Source organism: Leptonychotes weddellii, chromosome 8 (genome assembly GCF_054177405.1).
Source record: "Leptonychotes weddellii isolate Sample4059 chromosome 8, ASM5417740v2, whole genome shotgun sequence".
Classification (NCBI taxonomy): domain Eukaryota; kingdom Metazoa; phylum Chordata; class Mammalia; order Carnivora; family Phocidae; genus Leptonychotes; species Leptonychotes weddellii.
In genome coordinates this window covers 26,960,018-26,987,891 of record NC_138376.1, presented here as the reverse complement: position 1 = coordinate 26,987,891, position 27,874 = coordinate 26,960,018, and the positions used below count along the sequence as shown (strand labels likewise).

At 42.0% G+C, this 27,874-nt stretch overlaps 1 protein-coding gene across 3 annotated transcripts in view; it reads left to right on the top strand.

The window, feature by feature from the left end:
• STK38 (serine/threonine kinase 38) overlaps positions 1 to 24,309 on the top strand; it is a 40,629-nt gene extending 16,320 nt beyond the window's left edge. For all 3 annotated transcript variants that reach the window (XM_081828096.1, XM_081828097.1, XM_081828095.1), the window contains 12 exons: positions 15 to 66; positions 959 to 1,081; positions 2,842 to 2,925; positions 6,581 to 6,704; positions 8,970 to 9,124; positions 13,470 to 13,572; positions 14,400 to 14,461; positions 19,192 to 19,309; positions 20,364 to 20,487; positions 20,695 to 20,790; positions 21,739 to 21,833; positions 22,301 to 24,309. In XM_081828096.1, the coding sequence (XP_081684222.1) occupies positions 15 to 66; positions 959 to 1,081; positions 2,842 to 2,925; positions 6,581 to 6,704; positions 8,970 to 9,124; positions 13,470 to 13,572; positions 14,400 to 14,461; positions 19,192 to 19,309; positions 20,364 to 20,487; positions 20,695 to 20,790; positions 21,739 to 21,833; positions 22,301 to 22,431 (1,267 nt within the window). In that variant the 3' untranslated portion in view covers positions 22,432 to 24,309. The remainder of the gene's footprint in view (positions 1 to 14; positions 67 to 958; positions 1,082 to 2,841; positions 2,926 to 6,580; positions 6,705 to 8,969; positions 9,125 to 13,469; positions 13,573 to 14,399; positions 14,462 to 19,191; positions 19,310 to 20,363; positions 20,488 to 20,694; positions 20,791 to 21,738; positions 21,834 to 22,300) is intronic.
• Positions 24,310 to 27,874: the final 3,565 nt, after the last annotated feature.

Sequence of the window (27,874 nt, the reverse complement as noted above, 5' to 3'; positions counted from 1 at the left end):
TTATTTATTTTTAGACAAAAGAAGTTAGAAAAAGTGATGGAAGAAGAAGGCCTAAAAGATGAAGAGGTAATTCGTATTGGGAAATTTTTCCTTGAACCCAGCATGGCAAATCTTGTTCAGCAAGTTGTTAGCCTTGATACATAGGGTATTTGGCTTAGTAACAGAGAAACTTAGGAGGGCTGGTGTACTTCTGGATTTAGGTATTCATGCAAAGGGAAATATTCACTACTAAGTACCAGGGAGAGGAAGATTTGTCTCGGCACGGTTGTAATAAATTAACTAGATTTAGAATTCCAAGAAAAGAAAGATGAGATCACATTAAAATAAAAAAAAAGCAAATTACAGCATGCTTATGGAAATCACAGAAAAGCCTCTATAGAAGTGGAACAAAGTTCTGAAATCATTATCAAGGCAAAACATCTCTTCAGATCAGTCCTTTCTCCAATGCCTACAGATGTGGTAGGAGAAAATATAGTTAAGAAACTGTGCAAGGAACTGAAATGACAGTGGAAATGCCTTCAAAAATAGGAATGAATCATAGAATCCAGGAAAATGGTGAAAAATACTGAAAACTTGTAGGAAATATAGAGTATAAAATGAATTCCGATGTGTAAAAAAAGACCAAACCCAGAGGGAAATTAAAAAAACAAAAAACACCCTTTTATTTTATATACAGAAGTTTAAAGGAAAACATTGTTTATTCTTCCTTCATTACAAAAGTTAGAATAGTTGATTGCCAAAGTAGGTTGGTCAGAGTCCTCAGAGGAGGCACTCATCTGTTCAGTATGGTTTGGTTATTGTGTCCAAAGGCTGGGGAGGAGAGATGTGATCTCTTAAGGGTTCAGAAGGTTATGCTTAGTCTGGCGTGGTCCTTCTTTCCAGTCACAACTAAGACTGCTGTGAAGGTGCAGTTTCAGCTCCTCCCTTTCCCACCTCTCTCCCCCACTTTAAACATTAGAAGCGACTGAGGAGATCAGCGCATGCTCGGAAGGAAACGGAGTTTCTTCGTTTGAAGAGAACAAGACTTGGATTGGAAGATTTTGAGTCCTTAAAAGTAATAGGCAGAGGAGCATTCGGTGAGGTAAAAAACCACAGCTACTTATCAGATATAAAAACACCACAGAACTTTGAAGCTGCTGACATACCATGAGCTCATGATTGTTGATAGAACTGAAATATGGGGTAGGTGGGTCAGGCATGCCAGCCCCACCTTGTAACTGCTCTTTCTGGCCTTTATTTCCCTCTCCACTGTCCCAGATCTCTGATTGTTCTTCTCTTTTGCCAGAGATGATGTTGATGCTCTAAGTATTGATCTAGAAGGAGAGTTAAAAGGTATAAGGAAATCAGTATTATTTACTGAGTGCTTCTCTCCTAAATCATGACAATAACTCATTTTATGGATGATGAAATTAAGACTCAGAGGGGATATATAATGTTCCATTGTCACACAGCCAGTGAGCAGCAGTACCAGAAGTTGGGCCCAGGAGTTCCTGATTTTTTTTTTTTTTAAGTTGTTAATCACCCGGTGCTCATCACAAATGCACTCCTTAATCCCCATCATCTATTTCACCCATCCCCCCATCCACCTCTCCTATGGTAACCATCTGATTGTTCTGTATAGTTAAGAATCTGTTTCTTGGTTTGTCTCTTTTTTTCCCCTTTGCCCATTTGTTTTGTTTCTTAAAGGAGTTCCTGAACTTAAAGCTCTTGCTTTTCCCAGCATCACACCACCTCTCCGGGAGCAAACTAACAGCACATTTCCACCATTTATTTCTTCCCGCCCGATTGCTGTTGCGCTAAATGATGGCCCCAGGAGACAGAATTTATAGAAATGGGTTATGCAGGGAGTGGTAGAGAGTCGGAAGTATTTGCAGGTTTGTCCCACCTGGTCTTGTGGATGCATCCTGCTTGGTCACAAGGGCAGTCTGTTGGGGAGGGTTTGAATGAGCCCGTGCAAGGTCATCTTTATTAATGGAAAACACCGGAAGTGAACGACTTACTGATGCAATAGTTTCATTAACTTTATATAAACGGAGCAGCATATTATTAAAAACCCATAGCTAGGGGAAATGTGAGTACATACTTAGAGGCACACAGGTGAAAGATTAAATTGATTCCTCAGTGTTGAGAATCCCTGTTGGCTCGTGGAGAAAGGGAAAGGTACGGTACCACCTCTAAAAGGGCTTTCTGTTTAGTGAGGAAGGGATGTGGGACGCAGTCAGGAAAAACATGAAAAAAAGTGCAGGGAGAAGAAAGCATATGTATCTGGGGGTGGGGTGGGGTGGGGGGAGGATGTGCAGGGACTTGCCAAGAAGTTTGTCTTTGGATTTGCAGACCATTAGTTTTCTTTTCATCATAAAATTATCTGTTCTTTCTAAAAACACTGGAAGATAAAAAAGAGAAAGGAAAACTGCATAAAACCCCATTTCCCTAATTATACATTTTAGGTTTTTTTTCCTTCTAGACATTTTTCCTATGCATGAGCTTTTGCTACAGTTGTTTTAAACATTGTTGTCATGGCTTCCTTATGGTTTCTGAGCTGGCTGGATGCCATGTGCCTCTGGTGTAATAGTCCTTAAGTTCGAAAGTGAGGGTTCAACTAGGGAGCCAAAGCTGTTCAGATGTGGAGATGTTTGAGAATGTTCCCAGGGCTGACTTCACGGTGTACAATAAATATATCCATTTTGGAACATTAAAAAGCACTTTTTTCTGCTTTGTTATTGCTGATTGCTTATATTAATATTATAATACTTTTTCATTTTAAATTATTTCCTAAAACACATGAAAGCTCTAGCTTGACATTGAGAACTTTTGACTTGGCATTTCTTTTATAACTCTTAGGTGCGGCTTGTTCAGAAGAAAGATACAGGGCATGTGTATGCAATGAAAATACTCCGTAAAGCAGATATGCTTGAAAAAGAGCAGGTAAACCACAATTGTAGCAGTGATTTTAGTCAGCTTATAAATTCTTTGTCACGTAAAACTGTTCTTTTTATTTGAAATGTATTTTCTTATTACAGTTTTCTTTAGCACTGTCATGTATGAATATATAGTTAATAGTACTTTTTTTTCCCCGACAAAGAAGCAGTTACATATATTTTAAAAAGGACAAATAATGCCTTACGTTGTGTGGTCTTTTAAAAGTTGAAAACCTATTAGAAGCATCTGCTGTTTGTGTCTCCCAGTTGATCACAAGCTGTGCTTGTCACGAGGAGCCTGTTTTTGAGGTCACACTTGCTGTGGTAGCATGTTCCTACTGAATGCTGAGAGAAATGGTATATATATACCTTGGAACTGAGACTTATGAACTAGAACTTGGAATTTGCAATCTAAAATGTGTCTTAATATGCTTCATTCTGTACATTCAAACCAAAGTTGGGTCTTCTGAGTAGCTCGTTATTACCCAAGAGAGACCAGTCTTCTTTCTGAATGAATTTGAAAAAATCTAATGCAAACGGCAGAGCAGTGCAAATTCTCTTTTAAGGATTCAGAACACTTTCTAAAACCTAAACCTACTTTGCATATAGATTTATAAGATGCAGAAGTACTTTATGCAAAATAAAATTTTAAGTATTGGGCAGTATATTAAAAACAAGAATGCTGCCTTTCTGTAGATCTAATTTCATTCAGCAGTTTGCTTAAGAACAGTAGTGGATGATGCCTGCATATGCCTGTAAAGAATCAGGGCAAAGAGAGACCCTGTGGCAAGGAGAGCTCTGGGTATAGAGCGCAAGAGCAGGGATGGAGACCAGCCTGCACCTAGTCCCTTCTGCCTCTTTAGAGGAGACATAATCACTGAGGCTTCTCTGCCCTTCTTTTAAGTGCCAGTCACAATTTGGAGTTTTTATTTTCTCTTCAGTTTTCATGCGCTACCCATAAGCTTAGACTTGCAGGAATTTCGGTTGAGAGTATCAAATACCCTGGCAGTGAACCTTCAGACACCATAGCTTATGCTAATACCAACCTCACTCAACGCTCAACAGCCCTATTTATGTATTATCTAAAAATTAGTGTGTGGTATGGGTGTAGGCCCTGAAGGAGTTTCAGTTAGTCTTGAAAAGGGAAATGTAAAACTGTATTGATTAGTCAGTATATTTTGTATTTCATAAGTAAGTTTTATTTTTACAAGACCTATTTCCTGTAGTTTTAACCAGGCTTAAAACGTTTCTTTATCAAATAATTAATGTTCAGATTCACTTTGTAAAAAGAAGTGTGCATCATGATTTTCCCTTATTGATCCTTCATAGCATGTGCCAGTTGCCCAGCATGGTCACAGAGGACGATCGGAACATAGGGTGTAAAAATTTTTTGAATATTGTACCTTTTTCAAAATCATTTTCTAAAATTCTCCTACATGAGAGTAGAGGGACTTTCTGTGAGAATTAGGATTTTAAACAGTGCATTAACTGAATTGTTAGCTCACCTTGCTGCTGCTGGACTCTGCTCCCTGGGTTTGATCTCACTGTTGTCCAGTTATAGTTTCTGGCCACACACACTGCCTGGGTCAGCCATCTCGAAGCGTAGTTTGTGCTAGGGTGTGCGAGGAGGTGGACCAGGACAAATCCATCACATTTGGGTAGGGCTGACAAAGTTTAGATTCAGAGCCTTATTTTTTGTAGGTAGAGGTGCCTTATCCACAGGAAAAATTTTTTGTTTCCTCTTACTAAACTGAACAGGAATTAAAGCTACTCACTGAGAGTTCAGGTTGCTATTCTGATCCATAGGGTGGAGATTTTGCTCTTCAGAAAATAAATTTTAAAGGATAAGAGACCAGCATTTAGCTAGTTTTTTCAAGTGTCTCTTACATTGCAAAGTAATGTAATCTCTAGTTGTGATGCCAGGATCGTATTAGGATGGGACAAAAGACAGACTTTTATCTCTGCTTTTCTAGTGCTCAGGAGAGCAGCTAGCATGTAACTCCCCACCCCATTAAATATTTATGGAACAGGGAAGGGAGCCTCTGATGAGAGTTGCACCTCTGGTTCTTCCCTCCCTGACCCTCTGTTTACCTAACTCCACCCCTAGCTGCTGTGTCAGCCCCAGAAGAGAAGGGCAGGTGTGCACAGGTGGCCTATAGCTTTCCCCTGACACACAGAGAATGTGGCAGTCCCCATTCTGTCCTCCAGGGTCGCTGACAAGTCGTAGTAGTAGTGCCTCCCCATTTCTTTGGCTCCGTGCGGCAAGTAAAGGCCTCCCCTGCAGCCAGGAGAGCAGAGGCAGGTGGAGGTTGACCTGTATGGGCTTCGTGTCTGCTAATGCCCGGGGCCTAGCCTCAGCTGCAGTCAAGCAGGTGGCATTACTGTTTCCCAAAAGCTTTGCTTCTGTATGAAAACTGAGGAAAAGCATCTGCCCTTACTCAACTTCTTCATGATTTCCTTACCACCCTTCTCTTCCATTTTCCCACCCTTGTATCCTAAGTAGAGATGTACAAAACAAAGTTTTCTGCAACACTGAAGCTATTTAAAAAGTTCCCAAACAATTTTAGTAGAGCCTTGAAACTGCAATCTGTAAACTCGAGTGCCCTGAGGCCCGTGGGAAGAAGGAGGCAGGTTACGTGTAAGACGGGAGAGGGTTGGGAGCTGTGTTCAATGGGAAGAGCGAGTGTCTGACTTTGCCGAAGACATTCCAATAAAACAGGCAAGCATATAGGACATCGTAGCAAACAACACTAGCAACCAGGGGCTGAGTTTGCCAAGGAAGTGCCAGTTTGTGAGCTTTGATACATCTTCACCTCTGAATTATAGAGTAGAACTCAAGCCCCGCGTATGTTAAGAACAAAACCTCTATTCAAGATTTGGACTGGGTCTTAATAAACATAGTCCTGATAGGACCCAGCTTTGCATCTTGTGACACTTACGTAATGGGGGGGAGGTAGGATTTGATAACATGCAGCAGTGTTTTGATTACTATTACACATTTGAGGTAGATAAGGTAAATTTGATAATAAAACATTATTTTAATGAAGTAATTCTTCCAGTTCTCCCAAACCTTTGGCAACTTGGTCTCCTTAGCCTAGATAGTTTATAAGAGCAGAAAACTGGAAATACCAGAAATTTGAATGCGTAACTTTTCTTAGGTGTTCTTATATTTCAATTCAGTAAGAACTGAGCACGTACTCTGTGCACAGCAGTGAACTGAGTACTGTGGAATAGTATTCTAGAACTGTCAGCCAGGGCACTGTCCTTGCAGATACCATCGCAGACCCGAGGCAGGACTTGTTTAGAAAGTCTCATCTCGGGGATTTACTTTGGTTGTAAAAGGTTATTGGAACAAAAAGCGGTGCCAAAGAATGGTAGTTTTGATTAATCGGAGGTTCAATTTATAGCACTGCGAAAGTTGCCGTTTGCATTACAGCCGTTCATTGTTAGTTTTTTAAGCCTTTCATCACTCAGGTGTTCATGACTGAATACCTTCAAGTCAAATGCTGTCCGTTTTGATTTCATACGTTTGCCTGAGCAGAAATTAGATCTTTTGCATCATCACAATTTAATGCTCAAATAGTATTTAAATTGTTTAAACAAATATACAGTCGAATAAAGTGGAGCAAGGCTTGTCATTAATCAAATGCGTATACCTCCAGGTTGGCCACATTCGTGCGGAGCGTGACATTCTAGTGGAGGCAGACAGTTTGTGGGTTGTGAAAATGTTCTATAGTTTTCAGGATAAGCTAAACCTCTACCTAATCATGGAGTTCCTGCCTGGAGGTAATTACTTGATGATGAAAGGTCATTTTTCCTTTTTGTTCTGTGGCTTCTCTCTCACGTCAATTAACCCTCCTTTCTACTTCTAATCGTGCTCACAAAGTTGCTTTCTATATCTTTTTTAGGTCTATAAAGGAGGTCAGTAACCTGTCTTGTGCTGGGGTGCCTCTCTACAATTCTTAGTGCCATAAAAGTAACCTTCTCGTTCATTCTCATGATTTCAGATGGACATTTCTTTCTTTTCTTTTTCTTTTTCAATATATAGGAATAAAATAGGGACTCTGCCTGCTCTCCTGTCAATGGGAATCATGTATAATCAGTTACCCAAGTGACCAAATTGAAGCTATTACATTCTTTGCTTCAACTTTTTTGTTTCTTTTTCTGTAACTTATATTAATAAGGAGTGAATTTCTCATTACCTATATTAGTAGCCAGAAACAGTTTCTCATTTCTGAGATTTCAAGTTTTACATAACTCAGCATGTGTATCTCCTAAGACTGCTCCAAAGTAAACCCATAACAGAACATACCATCTGTTCTGGGGAACACAGTCTGTTTGCCAGTGAGCTGATGAGCTGTGAGCAAACTCTGGTGGGGGAAAAAAAAGAAAACTTTTTCTCTTTTTGGTTCTATAGCAAAGCAGATACAGCTGTGGCATAATATTTTGATCCTGTGATAACCTTTATTTAGATCTAGGGTCATCAATTTTTAATGAACAATTGATGAAAGTTAGGAAAGAATCTGTGTGGTAGAATGAGGAGAGACTTTTGAACATTTAGATGCCAGTTCCTTAAATAGGAATAAGAACCAGCTCAGTCCCCAGCCCCTTGACATGTGTCTCCTCAAGCCTTACATGCGCCATCTTCCATAGCTCCTCATGTCTCCTGGACCCTGCCCTTTGCACTCGGTGGAGCTGGCCTGCAGAGCCATAGACCATCTGCCTTGAGCTCTCTGATCATCTGGGCAGACTCACACAGGTGAGGCCACTCTCCTGGGCCACAGCGCTAAGGCCACACAGCTACCCTAGAGCTGGCCTGAGTGCACCACCCGCAAGTCTCTGGTGTGCCTCCAGATTGAATATGTAGCTGCCAAGAGTGATGAGGGAATCCTGTTTTTCAAGCCTTGGGTCAAAAAAGAGAGCATTTTAATAAATGGTTTGATTTTTGCCTGAGCATAAAATATCCCCTTTTTTCCAAGAATACAAAAAATTCCCCCAAAGTTATAAATGAAATTAAAGAAGCAGCATGATGCTCTATTAAAACAGAGGTTTCTTTCTCCTTTCCCTGTTTTCTGACCATAAATGGCTTTATATGGAATCTAAACTGAATCTTTCCTGTTTCTCTTAGCTTTAAACTACTTAACACATTTTTTCTTTGCTTTGCTTTTGTCTAACCATCGAGTTAGGATCAGATTTTTTTTTTTTCCCCGCCATTTTATGTTGCTGGTATTGAGCAGAAATAATTAAATTTTGACTTTGCGGAAAACTAGGGCGTTTACCTTTTAACTGCTAGAATACTGATACTGTGTCGTACAAGTTGCATAAAGTATATTTAACTGCCTGTAATAAAACACTGGAGAAAAAACTCCACTGACCTTGGGAGGTGTTCACTCTGCACTTTGGGGAGGCAGCCATTACATATCCCAGTAGATAGCATTTTCAGTTCCTTTTTAGCTTTTGTTGACTTACACTCTGCTACCTAAATCCCACTTTTTTATTTGTTTACGTGCAAGTGTTTTGTAAGTAGAGACTGGAGAACTTGTTTTCAGCCTCCTCATACATGTAGTTTTTGTTTGGCATTTTGGCCTCTGTCTGTAACAGTGGCAGTATAACCTGTGTGGAAATGCCATTTGGTTCTAGGTATAGAGAAGTTGGCAGGCAAAGTGAAAAGTAAAGTAATTTTTTCCCCTAGTCCAAAAAATTACCCTAAGCAAATTGTGTGTGTGTGTGTGTGTGAGAGAGAGAGAGAGACAGACAGAAATTTCCTTTTTCTCTCTAAAGTACAGTGGAAATCACTGCTCAGTGGTCAGCATCAGATTAGGTTAAAAGCATTTTGCTCTCCGGGGCTGTGAATTTTACCTTTAAGTGTTAGAGACTACTTCCCATTTTCACCCATATTGGCAGTGTGGGGTCAGTTTCTGGAACACAAAGTGGCCTGTTTAGCACTGCCTTATGTAGGCAGATAGGGAAGACCTATCTGAAAACTGGCACTTACTCATGTATTGTCGTGTGTGTGTGTGTGTGTGGTGGCTTGTGTCTTCTTGTTTCCAGGGGACATGATGACCCTATTAATGAAAAAAGATACCCTGACGGAAGAGGAGACCCAGTTTTATATAGCAGAAACAGTATTAGCCATAGACTCCATTCACCAGCTTGGATTCATCCACAGAGATATCAAGCCAGACAACCTTCTCCTGGACAGCAAGGTACTGTGTTAGGGGAGTAGCATGCCCGATGTGTGTTTCCTCATCTGAGCAGTCTCTGCTTTACTACCTGCACCACTTGTAATCACAGTAAGGGAGCCAGAACTGCCTTGTATATTTTTCTCTTTCTTTTTTTTTTTTTTTTATGGGTAAGTTTGCTATTACTTCCTTTCTCTGAAAGGCATATGATTCTATAATTTGATTGAACATTCTTCTTTTTTTTTTTTTTTTAAGATTTTATTTATTTATTTGACAGAGACACAGCGAGAGAGGGAACACAATCAGGGGGAGTGGGAGAGAGAGAAGCAGGCTTCCCGCTGAGCAGGGAGCCCGATGTGGGGCTCGATCCCAGGACCCTGGGACCATGACCTGAGCCGAAGGCAGACGCTTAACGACTGAGCCACCCGGGCGCCCCTGAACATTCTTCTTAACAATAAAGGACATTTTTGAAAATGATTAAGAGGAAAATTGATTTAGAAGCTTATTTTATAATAAAGCCAAAGATAGTCACCTTTTCCTAGCATATAATTAACTCTACTAATGCAGCACCTATTGGGAACCCCTCTGTTGGGCAACCTTATCCAGGAACCCAGCCAAGAACCAGGAAGTAAGACAAACAAAAACATCAACAGTCTATCCCAAAGTTCAGGTTCCAGATCATTTGCCCTCTGCTTAAAGAAGAGTCCTGCTCAACCTCTGTACTGGCCTCTTTGTATTTTTCTTTAGACGTGCAAATGAGGAGTGCCTGGGTGGCTCAGTCGTTAAGCATCTGCCTTCCGCTCAGGTCATGATCCCAGGGTTCTGGGATCGAGCCCCGCATCGGGCTCCCTGCTCAGGGGAAAGCCTGCTTCTCCCTCTCCCACTCCCCCTGCTTGTGTTCCCTCTCTCGCTGTGTCTCTCTTTGTCAAATAAGGAAATAAAGTCTTAAAAAAAAAAAATCATAGACCTGCAAATGAGTTCACTTGCTTGGTTCTTCAACTCACAGCAAATGAGAAGAGAATCCCTGTGCTGCTAGATTGCTGACTGCTCCTTGGCAAGTCTCCCCACTGTCCAGACCCTATGTATCTATAAAGTGAATATATTGATCCAGAGAAGCTCCAAAGTCTCTTCCAGCTCTAAAATTTTAGGATGTTATGTTCTGTTACATAGAATTGTTGTCTGGACTGAACTTTTCTTTTATGTAGAACAGTGAATTTAATTCTTAGGGTATTTTTCTTTCTTGCCATTTTTTTTTTAAAGTTGTATGTTTAACTTCTACACCAGTGTGGGGTTTGAACTCACAACCTTGATCGAGAGTCGTACGCTCCACTGACTGAGCTAGCTAGGCACCCCTCTTGCTGTCTTTTGATAATTTTCTTGTGATCTTTGAAAAACCTGAACTTTTGGTATAATTTTTAAAAAAATTTTATTTTTCTATTTCAAGGTGGCAAGAGATTTACCAAATAATTTCTGGTTAGTAGCTTTTTTCTTCATCATAAGAATAATGTTGTATACATAGTAGAAAATAAAGAGGAAAAATACCTATAATCTTATCATTCAAAGGTAGCTACTATTTTGGTACAATAGCATCAGTACCTTTACTGTTTGTGTCTATGATTTATATACAGTTAATATCCTAAAAGTAGCTTGGTATTCTGCTTTTAAAATGTTGATGTATATAAAATTATTCTTCTATGTCATTATGTTTAGATATACTTTTAATAGAGCACTGGCCCTACTTTATGTGGTTGAGTTCAGATGCCCTGGTCCTGTACCCTGGCTGTCTTAGTGCAGGCTTAGTTGAACCGCGCAGTCTATGTGGAGGTCCAGCAAACATATTGAAAGGCCAAGAACTTGGGCCTCAATGAGGCTGAGGAGGTGTGGGGAACCCTTTTAGGTGCACAGGTGCACATTTGCTCTCTACAGGATCCTAGCCCAGACTTGTAGAAAAATGTTCTCACAAGCAAGCTTATTTAGGTGTTCAGCCATACAGATTCTAGAAGTGAAACTGCAGATGTTTTGAGCTCCTGCTGCATACTTAGAATAGCTATAGAATTCCCTGGAAATGTAGGCTTGAGTAGCATTTGCTCCAGGTACTGCTTTTTAAGACACATTCCTTTCTTAGAGGGGTCCAGGTAAAATGTAGTTTTGAGAACTAGAAATTAAACTCTGTTCCTTGACTTGTACAAGTTATTTGCAGATCTGAAAAAAAATGATACCAGGTTAGCAAGCTCAAAGCTGTCTTCGTTTGGCAGTTTACTTTGTTGTGCATGCATGCGTACACACACACACACACACACACACACACACACGGCCAAACCTAATGGGATTTCTTCAAAACAAAACAGTGTAAAACCTGACCCATCTGAGCAGGGCTTCTGTAGCCTCCTTGTATCCTGAGAAGTTTATATGTTAAGGCCTAAAGATGTCCTGAAGGAAGGTGGTATGGAAAGACCACAAATGTTGAAGTCACTGGGGCTTAAACCTTGGCCACACCACTTCTAATTGTGCGACCTTGAGCAGTGTAGATCCCCGAACATCAGGATTCCCTCCCTTATTTTTGGCTTTACTTCCTTATCTACTTGAAATTTCACTGCCCCAAGACCACCTGCCTCTTCCTCAGGACTAGTTATGTGCCAGGCACTAGGTTAGGAGCCTTACATGCATTAATTCTCATCATTCCTGCCAGGAAGATAACATTATTTCCATTTTCCAGATGAGATCAGGGCGTTGGAAAGGGTAGGTAATCCTGGTCTGGAGAAAAGAAACATGAACTGATTTCTGGCTTTGGTTCTGCCATTTCACCAGCAAGCCATTTAACGAGTCTGAGTCATTGAAGTGAAGTGAAGGGCAAGAGTTATATATGAGATGACACATTTAAAGCATGGGGCCTGGCTCAGAGGAGGTGTGAGTGTTCCTTGAAGAAAATGATAAAGCCAGACACTTATGATTAAAATACAGTATAGCAACATTTGTCAGGAACTGTGCAATAACATTCATTCTCTGTCTTTGGAATAATTTATTCCTTGGACTGTATCATAATGAAACAATTCAAGAGGAGAAGTTACATGAACAGAGATTTGTTCATTTACTCATTATTTAACAATCATTTATTGAGACCATCCTCTGTACCATGCATATGCAGGTTAGGGTTGGGAACAAAGACTCTATCACAGGGGTCTTTATCAGGGGTCCTTATAATCCACATTATATGAGAGTGAAGAATTAGAAATGGAGTAAGGATCCAGAATTAGGAGGATGGTTAGGTAAACAATCATGTACTAAGTCATTTGAATATTTTTTTTTTAAAGATTTTATTTATTTATTTGAGAGAGAGAGAATGAGAGACAGAGAGCACGAGAGGGAAGAGGGCAGAGGGAGAAGCAGACCCCCCGCCGAGCAGGGAGCCCGATGTGGGACTCGATCCCGGGACTCCAGGATCATGACCTGAGCTGAAGGCAGTCGCTTAACCAACTGAGCCACCCAGGCGCCCGTCATTTGAATATTTTTTAAAGATTTTATTTATTTGAAAGAGAGCGAGCACGAGCGCAAGAGCAGAGGGAGGGAGAAGCAGACTCCTGGCTGAGCAGGGACACGGGGCTTGATCACAGGACACTGGGATCATGACCTGAGCTGAAGGCACCCCCTAAGTCATTCGAATTTTATGTAGACATTAAAAATGGTGATTTTGAAAACCATGTAGAAACATAGGAACATTTGAGTGAGTGAATTTAAGAAGTAGTAAAAGAAGGGGCACCTGGGTGGTTCAGTTGGTTAAGAGTCTGACTCTTGATCTCAGCTCAGGTCTTGACCTGTGGGTCTTGAGTGCAAGCCCCTCATTGAGCTCCATGCTGAGTATGGGAGCCTGCTTTTAAAAAAAGGTGTGTGTGGGGGGGGAGTCTGGTGGCTCAGTCAGTTAAGCATCTGCCTTCGGCTCAGGTCATGATCCCAGGGTGCTGGGATTGAACCCCATGTCAGGCTCTCTGCTCAGCAGGGAGTCTGCTTTTCCGAGAGCTCCCCCTCTGCCTGCCGCTCCCCTTGCTTTTGCTCTCTCTCTCTCTCTGTCAAATAAATAAAATCTTAAAAAAAAAAAAGTAGTAAAAGTATCTTTAGATGCCATGGAGGGTTCCACTGTGTTGGGAAGTTTATATTTGGACAAAAAGATAATATGCAAAAATTGAAATACTTTTATTAGTAGTATTTAGTATAATGGATCTTTTAACATTTTATTTTTTATTTTTCCCTATAAACAAAGAAAAAAAGACAGCATACTTTATGGAGCTGTAATGGATACTGTAAGGAGCCAGAGAATATAATGTCTGTTCCACATCCTTGAATGTTCATCTATTACCTTGTTTCTTCCCCATAGGGACATGTGAAGCTTTCTGACTTTGGCCTTTGCACAGGACTGAAAAAAGCACATAGAACAGAATTTTATAGGAATCTGAACCACAGCCTCCCCAGTGATTTCAGTAAGTGTAAACAGTGGTGTTAGCCTTTTTATCCCTTACCTGGGCCTAGAAGAGCTGTTCGCCTGGTAACCAAAATATGCAGGACGAATTAGGAGATTCTCACAGCATGAGTCTAGAGAATAAAAATATCTTCCCAGGTGTGCCTGTGGTTTTTATTGTATGATGAGGCAAGATGAGTGCTACCAAGTAATATTAAGGCAGATGTTGAAAAGAGCCTTCTTTGGAGCTCTGCTGAGAAGGTTACTGGGATGAATACAGGGCAGGTAAGCAAAAGTAGAGGAAAAAGTCTTGGGACCAACCCCAGATTGGGTTTATCCTAGGTGCTTCTTTCTGTCACGGCAGAAATTGATCTTTAGAAGTGTTATTTTCACTCCAGCACTGTTAAACCATTGAAACTATGTAGTACAATTACAGTTCATCCTGGAGAAGCTTATGCCAAAAATGTGTTCTATATTCAGAAGTCTCTGAATATGTACCAATTATTACTTTTGGAAACTTGATGGTAATTTTGAGAAATTATCAATGTCTTAGGTCCACTTTGGGACCTTTGCTACTGATGAAACCATATTCCCCGTAATTCTGATGAAGGACTGTGTCCTCTCTGGCCGCATGACCCACGTGACTGTGTGATTCTTGAGCTAATGCTAAAGATCAGACGCCTTTGATTTGGATTTACAGACTTGCTGGGAAGTGTGTTATCTAGCGTTACTGATGTATGGGCGGAAAAGCAAGACTTTAAGGCCTCATGTGGCTTGAACCAGAGCCTAAAAAAAGTAGTGAACATACCTGTCTGAACTTTGATTAGGACTTGTTCTCTCTGCTTTTAGCTTTCCAGAACATGAATTCCAAAAGGAAAGCAGAAACCTGGAAAAGAAATAGACGTCAGCTAGTAAGTAATATCTGTGGCTTTTAAATGCTACGAACCGAGTATGAATAGATTTTAAAAATAGGTACATAAATTTGCATTCAGTAAATGTTTACAGCATATCTATTCCTTGCTTCTAAGGTTACCTTAATAGGACACTGTCACTGCCGGTGGCACCAAAGGTAATCTTTTGAAGGAGGGAAGATAATATTAGGTTGTTTTGGTTGTGACTGTTTTAATGGAGGGCCTCATTCTGACCCTTTATGTTGGTGACAGCCGCTTTCCTTCCTGTTCCACCCGTTCCCTATTTTTATGGTGTTGTAAAGGGGATATATTTAAACTGGAGGTCTCTCAAGATGAAACTAAGTTACAGATACCTACCCAGAGCTTTAAGGCAGGGGTTCTCAAACTTCTAAAATTTTAATTCACTTAGGCAAGTCAAGACTTCAGTTCACCTGCCTCACCCTTTCCTACTTTGTGGTGGAAAAGAGAACTTGATAAAAATTGGAGAGAAATTTAAGGAAAGTGCTTTTAAGTATTTTAAGTATGTACACATAAAATTATGCCCTACAAGCTTAAAAATAAGTAACATTATTGCGTTTACCTTGATGGTATGTTGGAAGTATTTAAATAGAACAAATTCACCGGTGAAATATTGTTGTCTAGGCAGACTTTTATTCTGATTCATTGGTTTATATCTGAAGTATAATCTCTATGTCCCAGGGTCTAGTTATTGGAAAATTATAGAACAGAGATAATAGAAAGGCGTATCACCGCATACTTAGGCTTTGCTAGAAACCCAAAGTGGATGAAATAAATGATGGTAAAGCTAAACTAACGGTTGTAGAAAGCAAGAATAGCAGCCGTGGAAAATGATGGCTAATTCGGAATGATGGTCACGTACATGTATCATCTAGACATGGTGGCACTTCTGCTTGTCGGTGTATGCAATAGTACCTTGGTGGGTTTGCCAAACACTGTATTTCAGTCAGACTTCTTAGTAAAATACTGAATTAGAGTTCTCTGTAGTATCTTAAATAACTTGGTTAGTAGGTCACTGGTAAGTAGCTGTCTGTCCTAGTGAAAATGGATGCCTGTAAGGTTGATTAAGAAAGCATCAAAAGAAAGGCTTGCATTTTTTGAGGCCCATCGGTGGGGTCTCAGACCAGACCATGATTTGAGTATAATGATTTTTTTGTTCAGCTGGGCACTGGGAGAGGCATTATCTTAAACCAAACACTTCTGGAGATGTAGTAACTAAAATTCATCTTTGATATCTTTTCCTAACATTAACTTGGGGATACTTAAGGTTGCTATAGTCATTCACATGATAGTCTCCTTTCCTTAGGGACTCTGATACTCTTTTAAGTATCTGCATTCTGTATGTGATTGAAAAACTGTTTGCATAGCTTGTTGAGGGTTAGGTAATGTCAGGAACAAATTTGGTCAGATGCTTCTATTACGTCTCTCCATTGAGTAGTAGATCTTAACCTTGGCTGCACATCAGAATCACCTGGGGGACTTTAGAACCTATTGATGCCTGGGTCCTACTCCCAGAGATAGATTCAGTTGGTTTGGGGTATATAATCTGGGTATCTGATTTTTTGAAAGGACTCTGGGTGATTTTACTGTTCAGTGAAGGTTGAGACCCTCCACTGAAGGGACTGTTTCTCAAACAATAGCTCCTGCATTATTGGGAAACTGATATTTACCTGTGTTTTGGAAGATAACGAAAGGTAAGGAATCTTCTGATTTCTAAATTTTTTTAAAAGCAAGCCAAGAGTTAACCTTTGGCCGCAGTGCTTATATATATATATATATTTTTTTTTTTTTTTTAAGTAATTTCTGTGCCCAGTATGGGGCTCGAACTCACAATCCCGAGATCAACAGTTGCATGCTCTACTGTCTGAGCTAGCCAGGCACCCCCATCTCTGGTTTTATAATAGAATTTTTTAGCAAATAAGATTTACTTAACATTCAGCTTTGCTGGGATAAATCTAGTTTCTAAATTGAAGGGTTTCTGTAGTTTCTTAACCTTTATAATTAGAATGAAAATACTTCTTGAGGAGAGCACAGTCCATGTCTCAGACTTTAAAGCTTTAAAAACAACAACTGGCATTTGTATTATTTAATTTAAAAGAAAACAGTGTACAATTCTATATGGAAAAAATGGATTCCTACCTTTTAGTATACACAAAAAAAGTAGTAGATGGAAAAATAAAACTTTAAAATTTTAGAAGAAAGTATAGGGTGATATATTCATGATCTTGGAGTAAGGAAGGATTTTTAAAAAATACTAAGATACAAGAAGTACAAATCATAAAGGAAAATTTGATTTTGCTTTAAAGGAAAAAAAACCCTTCTATATATTGAAAGACATAAACAAATGAAAAGATAAGCCACATGGTCCCACTACTTTGGAATTATGTTATAGTTCATGTGCATACCCTACAACCCAGCAATTCTACCCCTAATCATATGGTCTGGAAAAATTTGTGCTTGTGAACCAGGAGCCATGTATAAGAATGCTTATTGCATTTTTGTGATAGCAAAAAACTGGAAATAACCCCTGTCCCATTGACAGGAAAATGGTTACATTGTGGGGTAGAATATTTTACAACAGTGAAAGTAATTGAACTACAGCTACATTTGACATCAGGGATCAATTTTAGGAACAAAAGGTTGAGAAGAAAAATCAAAGAACAGAAGACTACGTGTAGAATGATACCATTTTTACAAAGCCCCAAAATAAGGCTAAGATCTCACTTAGAGACAGATGTGGGGCAAAATTAAATTTATTTTTAAAAGCAGAGGAATGATAAACAAAATTGAACCATAGGGGTTAGGAGAGGCAGGAGGACGGAAGGGAGAGGAGTGCACGTTTAGCTCTAATGACGTTGGTAGTGATTCATTTCTTCGGTTGAACTCATGGTTATTCATTTTTATTATTATGCTTCATAATTTGATAATTATACATTTTTGGGTATATAACATATATTACATCACTTAAAAACCCTAATAATGATGATAAGCCTCACCCTGGGAGAAGTTATTTCCAATATGTAAAACTATAAAGGATTATGTCCTGAATCAGAATTAATGCCCTGGATTCATAGAGAATTCCTACAAATCAATAAGAAAAAAGATAATGCAACTAGAAAACGAATGGGCAAAGGATCTGAACGGGAATTCAGAGAAGAGAGACTTGAATGGCTAATCAATAAATGAATACATGCTGAACCTTACTAAAGATAAAGGAAATGTAAATTAAAACAGCGAGATCCCATTTCATATTCATCAGATTGGCAAAAATTAAAAGTCTGACAGAGCCAAGTGTTGGTGAGATGTGGAACACCAGGAGCTCCTCCCCACTGGGGTTGTTTAAATAGGTTTAAGCACTTTGGAAGACAGTTGGAAGATGTCTAGTTAAGTTGAAGATGTTCGTAATGCAAGACCCAGTGGTACTCCTTCTGGTATATCCTTTAGAGAAATTCTTCCTCTAGTGCCCAGGAGGTGTCACAGGAATGTCTGTGTGGCTGTTGTCATAGTGAGACTTTGAAAGCAACAGAAGAATGGATAAAAAAACATTGTGACATTTGTATCATGGAATATGTGTACAGCAGTGAAATGGGTGAACCAGAGCTACATGAATAAATCGCAAAATCATAATGCTGAGCCAACACGAGGTGTAGCATTGGAGTGAAACCCTTTGTTAAAAGTTGAAATATTCAGGAAGTAATGTCATTTATGCAAACATTCATACAAGCATAGCACAGCAACTTCAGGGTGGTTTTGACTTCAGTAGGGAAGGAGGGAGGGACTATCTGGTTTTAATTGTTTCTATAGTTTTGTGTCTTTGATCTGAGACAAATATGGCAGATGATTAACCTCTCTTTAATATGGGCAATAGGTACATGTATGTTGTATTGTCTGTTTTTTTCCTGTATGCTTGCAGTATTCCATAATAAACATTTTCAAAAGACAACACAGATGTTATTTTTTACCTTAGAAGTTCTGTAATATCAAAAGCGCTTAGATCAGAGCCTTCTATGTTGTAAACGCCCAAATGCTGAGCACACTGGAAGGCTTTGAGTATTGTATTGTAGTCCTGGTATATGAGAATGGATTACTTGAATTTAGAAAACATTCCCCTGAGAACGGTTTGCATAAATGAGTACGTTTAGTAAATAGACATAAATCTCTAACCTATAGGATTATGACTAGCTTGTAATAATAAAGCTTCCCTTTATGATTTTGCCAAATCTAGGAATATTTATGATAGAAAGAGGGATGATTTAGACAGGGTATTTCATTTTCAAACTGGGCTCTGCCACTTAACTAGTCCTGAGCCTGTGAACAAAGCTGTTTTGGGTGTTAGATTTTATTTGCTGATAAAGTCCTTTGCTAAGTTGTGTCAGGATGAAATAGGCTCAGAAGCATATAAGAGGTACGGAGCCTGGCACTCACTGGGTGCTCAGTAAATTACGGTACTAGTTGTTAAGATGGATACCTTCGTCCTGATTGACCATGGGCTTTGGCTGTATGTAGGAAGCATCTCTTGCCTCCCTGACGAAGCTTTATTGTTCATTTTGGAAGTGCTCTGGCAAATCAGGTTTGCCATTAAGCTACCGGGCATCCTGCTCAGTTAGTTTGTGGGTAGCCGTAGGTGGTGCTTGGAACCTTTGGTCTCTAGAACAGAACTCTGGGCACCCTCCTGCCTGCGGGGTCCCCCTGATGTATGGTACGTGTTTCAGGCCTTCTCCACAGTAGGCACTCCTGACTACATTGCTCCTGAGGTGTTCATGCAGACCGGGTACAACAAGCTCTGTGATTGGTGGTCGCTTGGGGTGATCATGTATGAGATGCTCATCGGTAAGTTGCATGCTTTCAGAGGACTTTTTCTGTGCAGCTAGGAAAGAGTCCCATATTGATAATAGACTGTTTCATTTGGGGGTGATCGAAGCACTTTTCCCCTCTTATCTTTCAACGAGAAGTTTCCTAGGTAGAAAGCTCATGGCCGTCAAATAGCCACCTATGTCGTCTGGCTTCCTGGCATCCTGTGCTTGCTTTGCTGATCATTTACCCTGTTCTTCTTCCCCCTTTTCATCCTCTCCTAGCAGCTCTTTCAGTCTATGGCATTTCTTAAACATTCATTGTATGCAGAGAACTTTAACTGGGCGTTGCCTCACATACTCTTTACTTTCTTGCTCTGCCCTTCCTCTCTCTAAGCCTTCAAAGCATGGAACCCTCTGATCTCTCTCCCTCTTATTCAGATGGTGTGTCTGTGTATTTAGGGGACACTCTGGGGGGTGGGTGGCCATATGCCCGAGAGCACTAGGAGAGTAAGTATGTCCATGGTGGTACTGAGTGCGTGAGTCTGTGGATGACTAGGATGGCTTCTGGCTGTGCTGTCTTCGGGAACATTGGATGGATGCCTGTGGAGGCGGATGTGGTCTGTGTGGAGGGCAGTAATATGGTCTGAGAGTATTTATCCCCTTGTCTGTAGTTCTCAAAAAGAGGCACGATGGTCACCTTTAAAACCTATGCTTTTTTCTTGTTCAACTTGTTTGCACTTTATCCATATATACGGATATTCCTAGAACAGTCATTTCTCAGTGATGTTGTTTCATCCTTTCATTTCTTCTTTGGGCACAGTGACTCCCCGTGTGCAATGCTGTGTATGTCCTCCTTTCTTTTCCCAGCTTCCGTTATTAGCTGCTTCCCTTGTGGTACCAGAAGCACAAATTCACTTTGGGCTTGGGAGTTTGGGGGGAAAATGAAAAATTAGATGTTTTCTGGAATGAGTGGAAGTCATGGAGGAGGTTATGGAGGGTTAAAGAGGTATAGAATCATATTAAGGAGAATGCTCTCAGTCAGATTCAAAGTTTTGGGGTGTAAAAGCTCCGAAGTTCCTTTTTTTTTACAGGCTACCCACCTTTCTGTTCTGAGACCCCTCAAGAGACATATAAGAAGGTGATGAACTGGAAAGAAACTTTGACTTTTCCTCCAGAAGTTCCTATCTCTGAGAAAGCCAAGGATCTAATTTTGAGGTATTAGTCAGAGAACATTTCCCCCACCTCCCACCCAGGTTCTTTGACATGAGTGAATTCATTTTTTTTTTTTCCAACTTTAATTATTACCTGGGTCTGTCCCTTGCTCTCTCCCATTTCTCTCTTTTAAAAAAAAGGGGAGGTTATTCCTTCTCTTTTTCCAAAGAGACTATTTGAGGTATGCTGAAAGGCCTCTGTCTTTTCCAGATTCTGCTGTGAGTGGGAACATAGAATTGGAGCCCCTGGAGTTGAGGAAATCAAAAGTAATTCTTTTTTTGAAGGCGTTGACTGGGAACATATCAGGTATATCCATATAAAAACTTTCAGGATTATTTCAGAAAGGCTGTAATTTGCTTAATAGTAATTTAGAAGCACCATTATTGGCAAGCCAGGTAAGGGAAGAGGGCTTCTTCGAGATTCAGGGTCTTTTCTTGATTTTCCTTTGTGGTGAGGATGGGAGTGGGGGCTTCCCGTCAGCCATGTGCCAGGGGATATGGTGAAGCCAGCAGCCAATTCCTAAGTGAAGTGACATTTGGCTTCCATGGTGAAGGGAGCACCTAAGAAGCGTGTTGCCCTTGCCCTTACCTAGGACACACCAGCTTCTGCAGTGTTGGTGGTCGCCAGCAGGGCTGTCCCTGGCCACAGGGAGCGCGAGTCCAAAGGACTGAGCGGAGGCGGGAGGGGCGTGGGGAGGGAGAGTGGAGCTGGCCACGGCGGGGCTGTGGAGGGCTGTGGAGTGTGGCCAGTGGCCGCCCTTCCTACTCGGCATTCGGCAGTTGCCAAACAGAAACAGAAGGCGAAGACCTTGTCCTCTCTTCCATAATTGTGTTTTGATTTGCATTATTCTCAGTTTTACCTTCGGCTCCTTTTTGCCGTATTTTTAGCTTTCTCTTGGTTAGCCCCTCTGGTAGAAGGGCAGTGCCCTGCCCGGGGTGGGGGGGGTGTGGGCGCCCAGAGGGTTAGTTCCCCTTTTACAGACAGGGCAGGCCCTGAGGGCAGTGCATTAACTTCGGATTTTAGTTTTTCTCATTATTTTTGTCTTTCTTCCCAGCTATGGATTATGGTTAGTTCTGTTTTCTCATTTTGTTTGGATGTGGCCAGGTGGCGTGGTTGCTCAGTGTCAGTAGCTTTTACCGGCTGTGGCTAGTCTTGCCCGTGTCAGGCCAGGGGGCTTTGTGGAGAAAGACGTGATTAGCTGTGACCCACGTGATTACTAACCGTAGTAATTTCTGGCATGTCTGTTCTTGGCAGAGAGAGACCTGCTGCAATATCTATTGAAATCAAAAGCATTGATGATACCTCAAACTTCGATGAGTTTCCAGAATCTGATATTCTTAAGCCAACAGGTAACAGCACCAACAGTGCCTCCTGCTGTGTTATAAGCACATTATTTCCTCCCCCCGCCAGTCTGGGGGTTGTGTTTATAGGTCAGCTAGAGGAATTTTAGTCCTTCTGGTTCTTTGTAAGTGTTTTCCCAGCGCTAATGCTGAGGAGCGGTGACACCCTGCTGAATGGAGACTGCTGAGCTGCTAGACGGGGTGGGGAATCACAAAGGTTTGTTCTTTCGTTTTTATTTATTAAAGCTTAGGTAACCTGAAATGACAGAAATGGGGAAATAAAACTTTAAAAATATTTGTGAGAAGTAGGAGGTTCAAAGAACATAGACAAGCAAATGTAGAAGATTTGCAGAGTGAAAAACAATTTTTCCCAAATAAAAACTGTGGTATCTTCTTCCGAATGTCATGTCCTCAGTACTGAGTAGTCCCCTCGGGGTAAGGCAGTGAATCAACTCTCACATCTCTTTCTTTCCCAGTGGCTACAAGTAATCACCCTGAGACTGACTACAAGAACAAAGACTGGGTCTTCATCAATTACACGTACAAGCGCTTTGAGGGCCTCACGGCTCGGGGGGCAATACCTTCCTACATGAAAGCAGCCAAATAGTACCCTTGAAACAGAATCCTCAGTGGAGCAGGAGTTCTTGGTACAACATCACGGTTTTCCTCTCACACGGTCTTTTGAAAGAGTTTCCAAGACGTTTATGGAACCCGCCAGTGTGTCATGGTAAACTCTACTGAAATGTGACAGTAAGTGGATTCTCTTCCATAATGCATCGGAGACCTGTAGAACAAAGACAACCATTTCTACTACATCGGCCATAAACAGCTGTACTGCTTCTTTAGAAGCCTCATGAGCCAATTTGAGAGAGGTTTTAAAAAACTTGTTTTCCTAAGTTCATCAGAATGAGGGAGAAAAAACAGCCATTATCAAACATTATTGAGATTGTAACATAGACTTATTGAGTATCAGCCAATTTCTGTGATTTTGTGACAGACATGCTTTCTGCCAAGCCCACCCAGTATTTCTTTTCCTTTACAGCTAAAATTTCCGTAGTGCTAAGGAAATAAAGCAATAATGAAAGCCTCAGCAACCAGCATTCTGGCTGAAGGAAATGGTCCACCATCCTCTGAGCGGGTGGTGATGGTAGTTTCTCCCCATACCTCGGCCTCAGGCGAGTGGCTCTTGATAGCCTCCATTCATGGTGCACTTTATTTATGGTACTAGGATAAAGACCCTCAATCCATTGATTTCTCTCCTCCTGCCCGTCTAAAACACTCATGCTGCTTTTCTGAGTGTTGATGGGGGATACCAGCGTGATCCATTGTCGCTCTCAGAAGACCCAAGCCACTGGGCTTTGCCAAGGACTCCCAGATCACGTGGAAAACCCTCAGCGTCTCTTCATGGCTGTATCAGGACATCCCTAAGATGTTGTCGCGGACCAGCAGTAGCCACAAGTGCTGCCAGCAGGAACTCGCTCTGTTCCTGGGAACACAGCAGGGAGAGTGCAGGCCGAGGCAGCAGGCCTGGAATCCTCTTGGCTAAGGTGCTGCCCCTGCTCAGTCTCCAGAACCTCCTTGGAAGTGAAGGAACCGGCCCAGTACGAAGTGCGGAGCCAGCCTACAAATCCCTGTGAAGTTCACTCCTCAGTCCTTGGTGCAACTGTGTTTTGTCTTCTCTCTCTCGGTCTTTGTGTTTGTCCTCTCCGGTTTAAGTAACCATTTTGCCTTGGAGTCACGATTACGGATTTTTCCTTTGCAGAGGCCTTCCTGGGGGATGCTCCTCTCCACCCTAAAGGGTAGCCTGCAGCTTGGGCTGAGCAGGCCTCTCTGCTGCGGCACTCATGAGAGACCCTCGGAATTTTAGCACCAAGTGCCTTTTCTTTTACAGCCTTGAGAGGAATTTTGCTGCATCAGAAATATGTGGAGGCTCCATATTAATGCATTATTTTAAAGTTTTTGAGAACTCTGAAAGCATCATTTTCACCTGTGTGGTGATTTTGCCTGTTGCAAAGGGTCATGGCCAAGCTGGAGCTGGGAGTCTGCTTTCTACCAGTCTTGAGGTTAAGATCACCTTGAAAGTATGTCCTGGCTTAGCTATTCAGAAACGAAAAATGGGATATCAGAGTTACAGGAGTAAATGAAACTGCTTTGGGTTTTAATGTCTTAGAGGAAGAAAAAAAAATACTAGGGAAGTATTAACTTTGGATGAAGGTAATGTTTGCCCCTTAATCTTTCATTCACGGTCTGCTAGTGAAAGGAAGTAAATGAGATTCTTTTGTGTAACTCTGTCGTTTCGTTGTATTACCAAATAGTTGAGGTTTTGACCCCCAGGTGTTTTGCAAGTATGTGTGGTAAGCACCGTAAAGAGTTCACAGGAGTGGTGATAGTCTGTGTGTGGGGAGTGGCAGGGAGGGATGATTTGTTTTAGGGGAAAATGCCCACATTTTAAACTTCTGAATAAACTGTGTGGAAACAGTGTGAATCTGATGTGTTTGTTTTTTTTTTTTTAATTTGCGAGAGAATGAGAGCACGAGAGGGAGGAGGGTCAGAGGGAGAAGCAGACTCCCTGCTGAGCAGGGAGCCCGATGCGGGACTTGATCCCAGGACTCCAGGATCATGACCCGAGCCGAAGGCAGTCGCTTAACCGACTGAGCCACCCAGGCACCCTGTTTTTTGTTTTTTTTTTTTAAAGATTTTATTTATTTATTTGACACAGAGAGAGAGAGGAATCACAAGTAGGCAGAGTGGCAGGGAGCGACAGAGGGAGAAGCAGGCTCCCCGCTGAGCAAGGAGCCCGATGTGGGACTTGATCCCATGACCTGAGCCGAAGGCAGATGCTTAACAACTGAGCCACCCAGGCGCCCCCTGAATCTGATGTGTTTTAAAGCAAATGGGGCGCCTGGGTGGCTCAGTCGGTTAAGTGTCTGCCTTTGGCTCAGGTCATGATCTCGGGGTCCTGGGATCGAGCCCGCTTGGGCTTCCTACTCAGCGGGGAGTCTGCTTCTCTCCCCCCTCCCCCCCCATGCTCGTGCTCTCTCTCTCAAATAAATAAAATGTTTTAAAAAAATTAATCAAATGTGGCTCATAACTGAAAGGGGCCAGATTGCTGGTGGCTTCTTTTAACCCGATTGCAGACCACTGGAACACTTCATCACCATATTTAGGCAATGTGCTTTTCTGTCTCGGAGAGACTAGGGCCTGCTTTTTTCCTTGAGAACGAGCCTTCTGGGTTGGTTGGTATAAAGAGACCATCTTCTGTTGGCCACTTGCATGTGTTCTTCCCACCTGGCTCAGGGTTGCGGGGCAGTGGGATCTTCCCTGCAGCAAGGCTAAGGGGACACCTGCTGACAATTGCTGTCAGTTGGTGGACATTTGTACAGCTGTTTACCCAGCCTGGGGTTGACCAGGAACTTCACAGGCTCCTGGAATGGGACTTCTGCTGAGCCCTCCGGGTCCACCAGAGCAGGAGTCCTGTGGGGTCCCCTCATTAGCACCCTCTCTGGGTTAGGGAAAGGAGCCTCAAAAAGAAGCAAGAAGAGCAAAGACCATGCAGCGTCAGAAGTGCAGGCGGGAGGAAGCTGAATGCAGCCAGAATGTGTGTTGTCTTTGCAGAACTTAAGGGGTTTCAAGAAACATGTTGAGAACCATTGGTTTGGTGTTGGTCCTCTTCAGATAGTTCTGCTTCCTACTCTCTTAGAGGGAGTTAGGAAATAGGGCTTGAACCGTACTGCCTACTGAAGTGAAACTGAATACTGATGTCATCCAGTCTCCTCTTGATTCAGGGGTGCATCAGGATTTTCTTCAGTACTTGTGTGTTTTTTTTTTTTAATTTTTTCAAAGTAGGCTCCACACCCAACATGGGGCTTGAGCTCACGACCCTGAGATCAAGTGTCACACGCTCTACTGACTGAGCCAGCCAGGTGCCTAGTACCTGTTTCTTTTTAGAATTACTTTTTCAAAAGTAAGCTATGGATGAGTTCCTTTGGGATTAATATTCAGGCTCTGAATAGCAGGTTGCAATTTTAAAACTCATCTATATGCATAATAGGAATCCTCTGCCTCAACTGCTAATGCTTTTTCTCTGAATTGGTTCCTTGGAAGGTGTATTTGGGTTTCACTCTCTCCTGTTTGTAACCCCAAATGGTAGTTTATCTTGAACTCAGAGGATTCAGTGAATGGTATTTTCCTTTGCTAGGTAGTATACATTTCCCTGGAATGATCTGTGAAAACCAACACTGACTTAAAAACCACCGCCACAATGCTTTCTCAGGCACACTTTCAGAGAGCATCTTGCCCAGATCACACTGAAGTAGCCATCATCTACAGAGCACAGTACTGGGCACTCTGGGATGCACTGGGGAGCCTGCCGTGGTCTTGATCTGCAGAGCAGGTGGAGAATTCCCATCAAGTGGCTCAACAGCAAACAGCACTAGCTGCGAAGTTCTTAACGGTGGAGCAGTACTGTTAAGCTGATCTAGGGGTGTTAGGGAAGCTGAGGGAAGCTTCCGGGAGAGGTTTCTTAGTTGCGGTGACTTGCAGAGGTGATACAGCCCTGGATTCTGGAGCCTGGTAGGTTTGGTCTTGTGCTGCGGCCGAGGCGTGGGAGTTGTTCCTTTGGGAGGAACACTGCGGTCGCGTTTGTTACTTCATTTCCCTCTCCCACTTCCCTTCGTCCAATTTCTGTCCCTTGTGCGAAACATGTATTCATTATCCCAGGTGTAAAACATACTAGTACTCATTTTCATAGTCATTCCTCTGGCCACGGGTGTCCTGACTGCCATAGCCAGTGCATCCCAGAGTGCCCAGTACTGTGCTTTGTAGATGATGGCTACGTCAGTGTGATCTGGGCAAGATGCTCTCTCAAAGTGTGCCTGAAAGAGCATCGTGGTGGTGGTTTTTAAGTCAGTGTTGGCTTTCACAGATCATTCCAGGGAAATGCATACTACCTATACTTCAGCCCTCATCGTTTTCGTTTTTAAAGATTTTATTTATTTGAGAGAGAAGAGAGAGCAGGGGGAGGAAGAGGGGCAGAGGCAGAGGGAGAAGCAGGCTCCCCGCCGCCATGGGGCTCGATCCCAAGATCCTGGGATCATGACCTGAGCCGAAGGCAGACTGCTTAACCAACTGAGCCACCCAGGCGCCCCCTTTCAGCCCTCATCTTACTTGATCAACCTGCTGCACGCATACTGTTAAAACAAAAACTCTATTCTCATCTGACTTCCTTCTTGGTTCCCTTGCCACCACTTAAATGCTGGTGAGCATCCGAGCAATGCCTTTGCCCTCTATTTACTCATGTGATCTCGGTGATCTCCCCAACACAGTGGCTTCAGCTACCATTTTTTTGTGGTGAGGTCCTCAAAGTGACCAACTTCCCAGCTCCATCCCCAGAACTCTAGATACCGCCGTCTGGAAGGCCTCGTTCGGGCTCAAACACCATCCAAACAGAGCTCCTCTTGCTTCCCGTTGCCTCTTTGACTCTGTCTACTCAGCTGTCCAGCCAGAAACTTCTTACCCAGTTCCCATGGGTAAACATGCACAATTCTGGGGCATGGCCATCCATCCATCCTACCAGTGCCTTCGTTTCTTGAAGCAGCTACTGCAGTGACTCCTTAGCTGACCTCTTTTGTCCCTGGTCCTTCCCCTTTCAAGTCCGCTGCCTTCCCTGCTGCCGAAGAAATTCAAGCCTCAAGTCTGATCATGTCATTCTCCTCCATAAAACTCTCTTGGGTTCCCAATAGTTTCTAAAAATGAGACCAGACAACTTTGAGGTAGAAGGGTCCTTCCTTACTCTGGCTTCATCTCTGCATCCCCCCACCTTCCCTGATCATTTTACCTTTGCATCTTTGCTCATATAGTTGAGTTGGCCTGGAATACCTCCTCCCTGCATATTCGTGGATCCAAAACAACTAGTATTCTTTCTTTACAACTTGGTTCATGGATCACTTCTAGAATCCTCTTGTGAATTCTCATGGTAAAAACTGGCTACTCCATCCTTTTGGGGGTTCCCTGAGTGACCTGGACTGTTCATAGATCTCTTTTCCCCACAA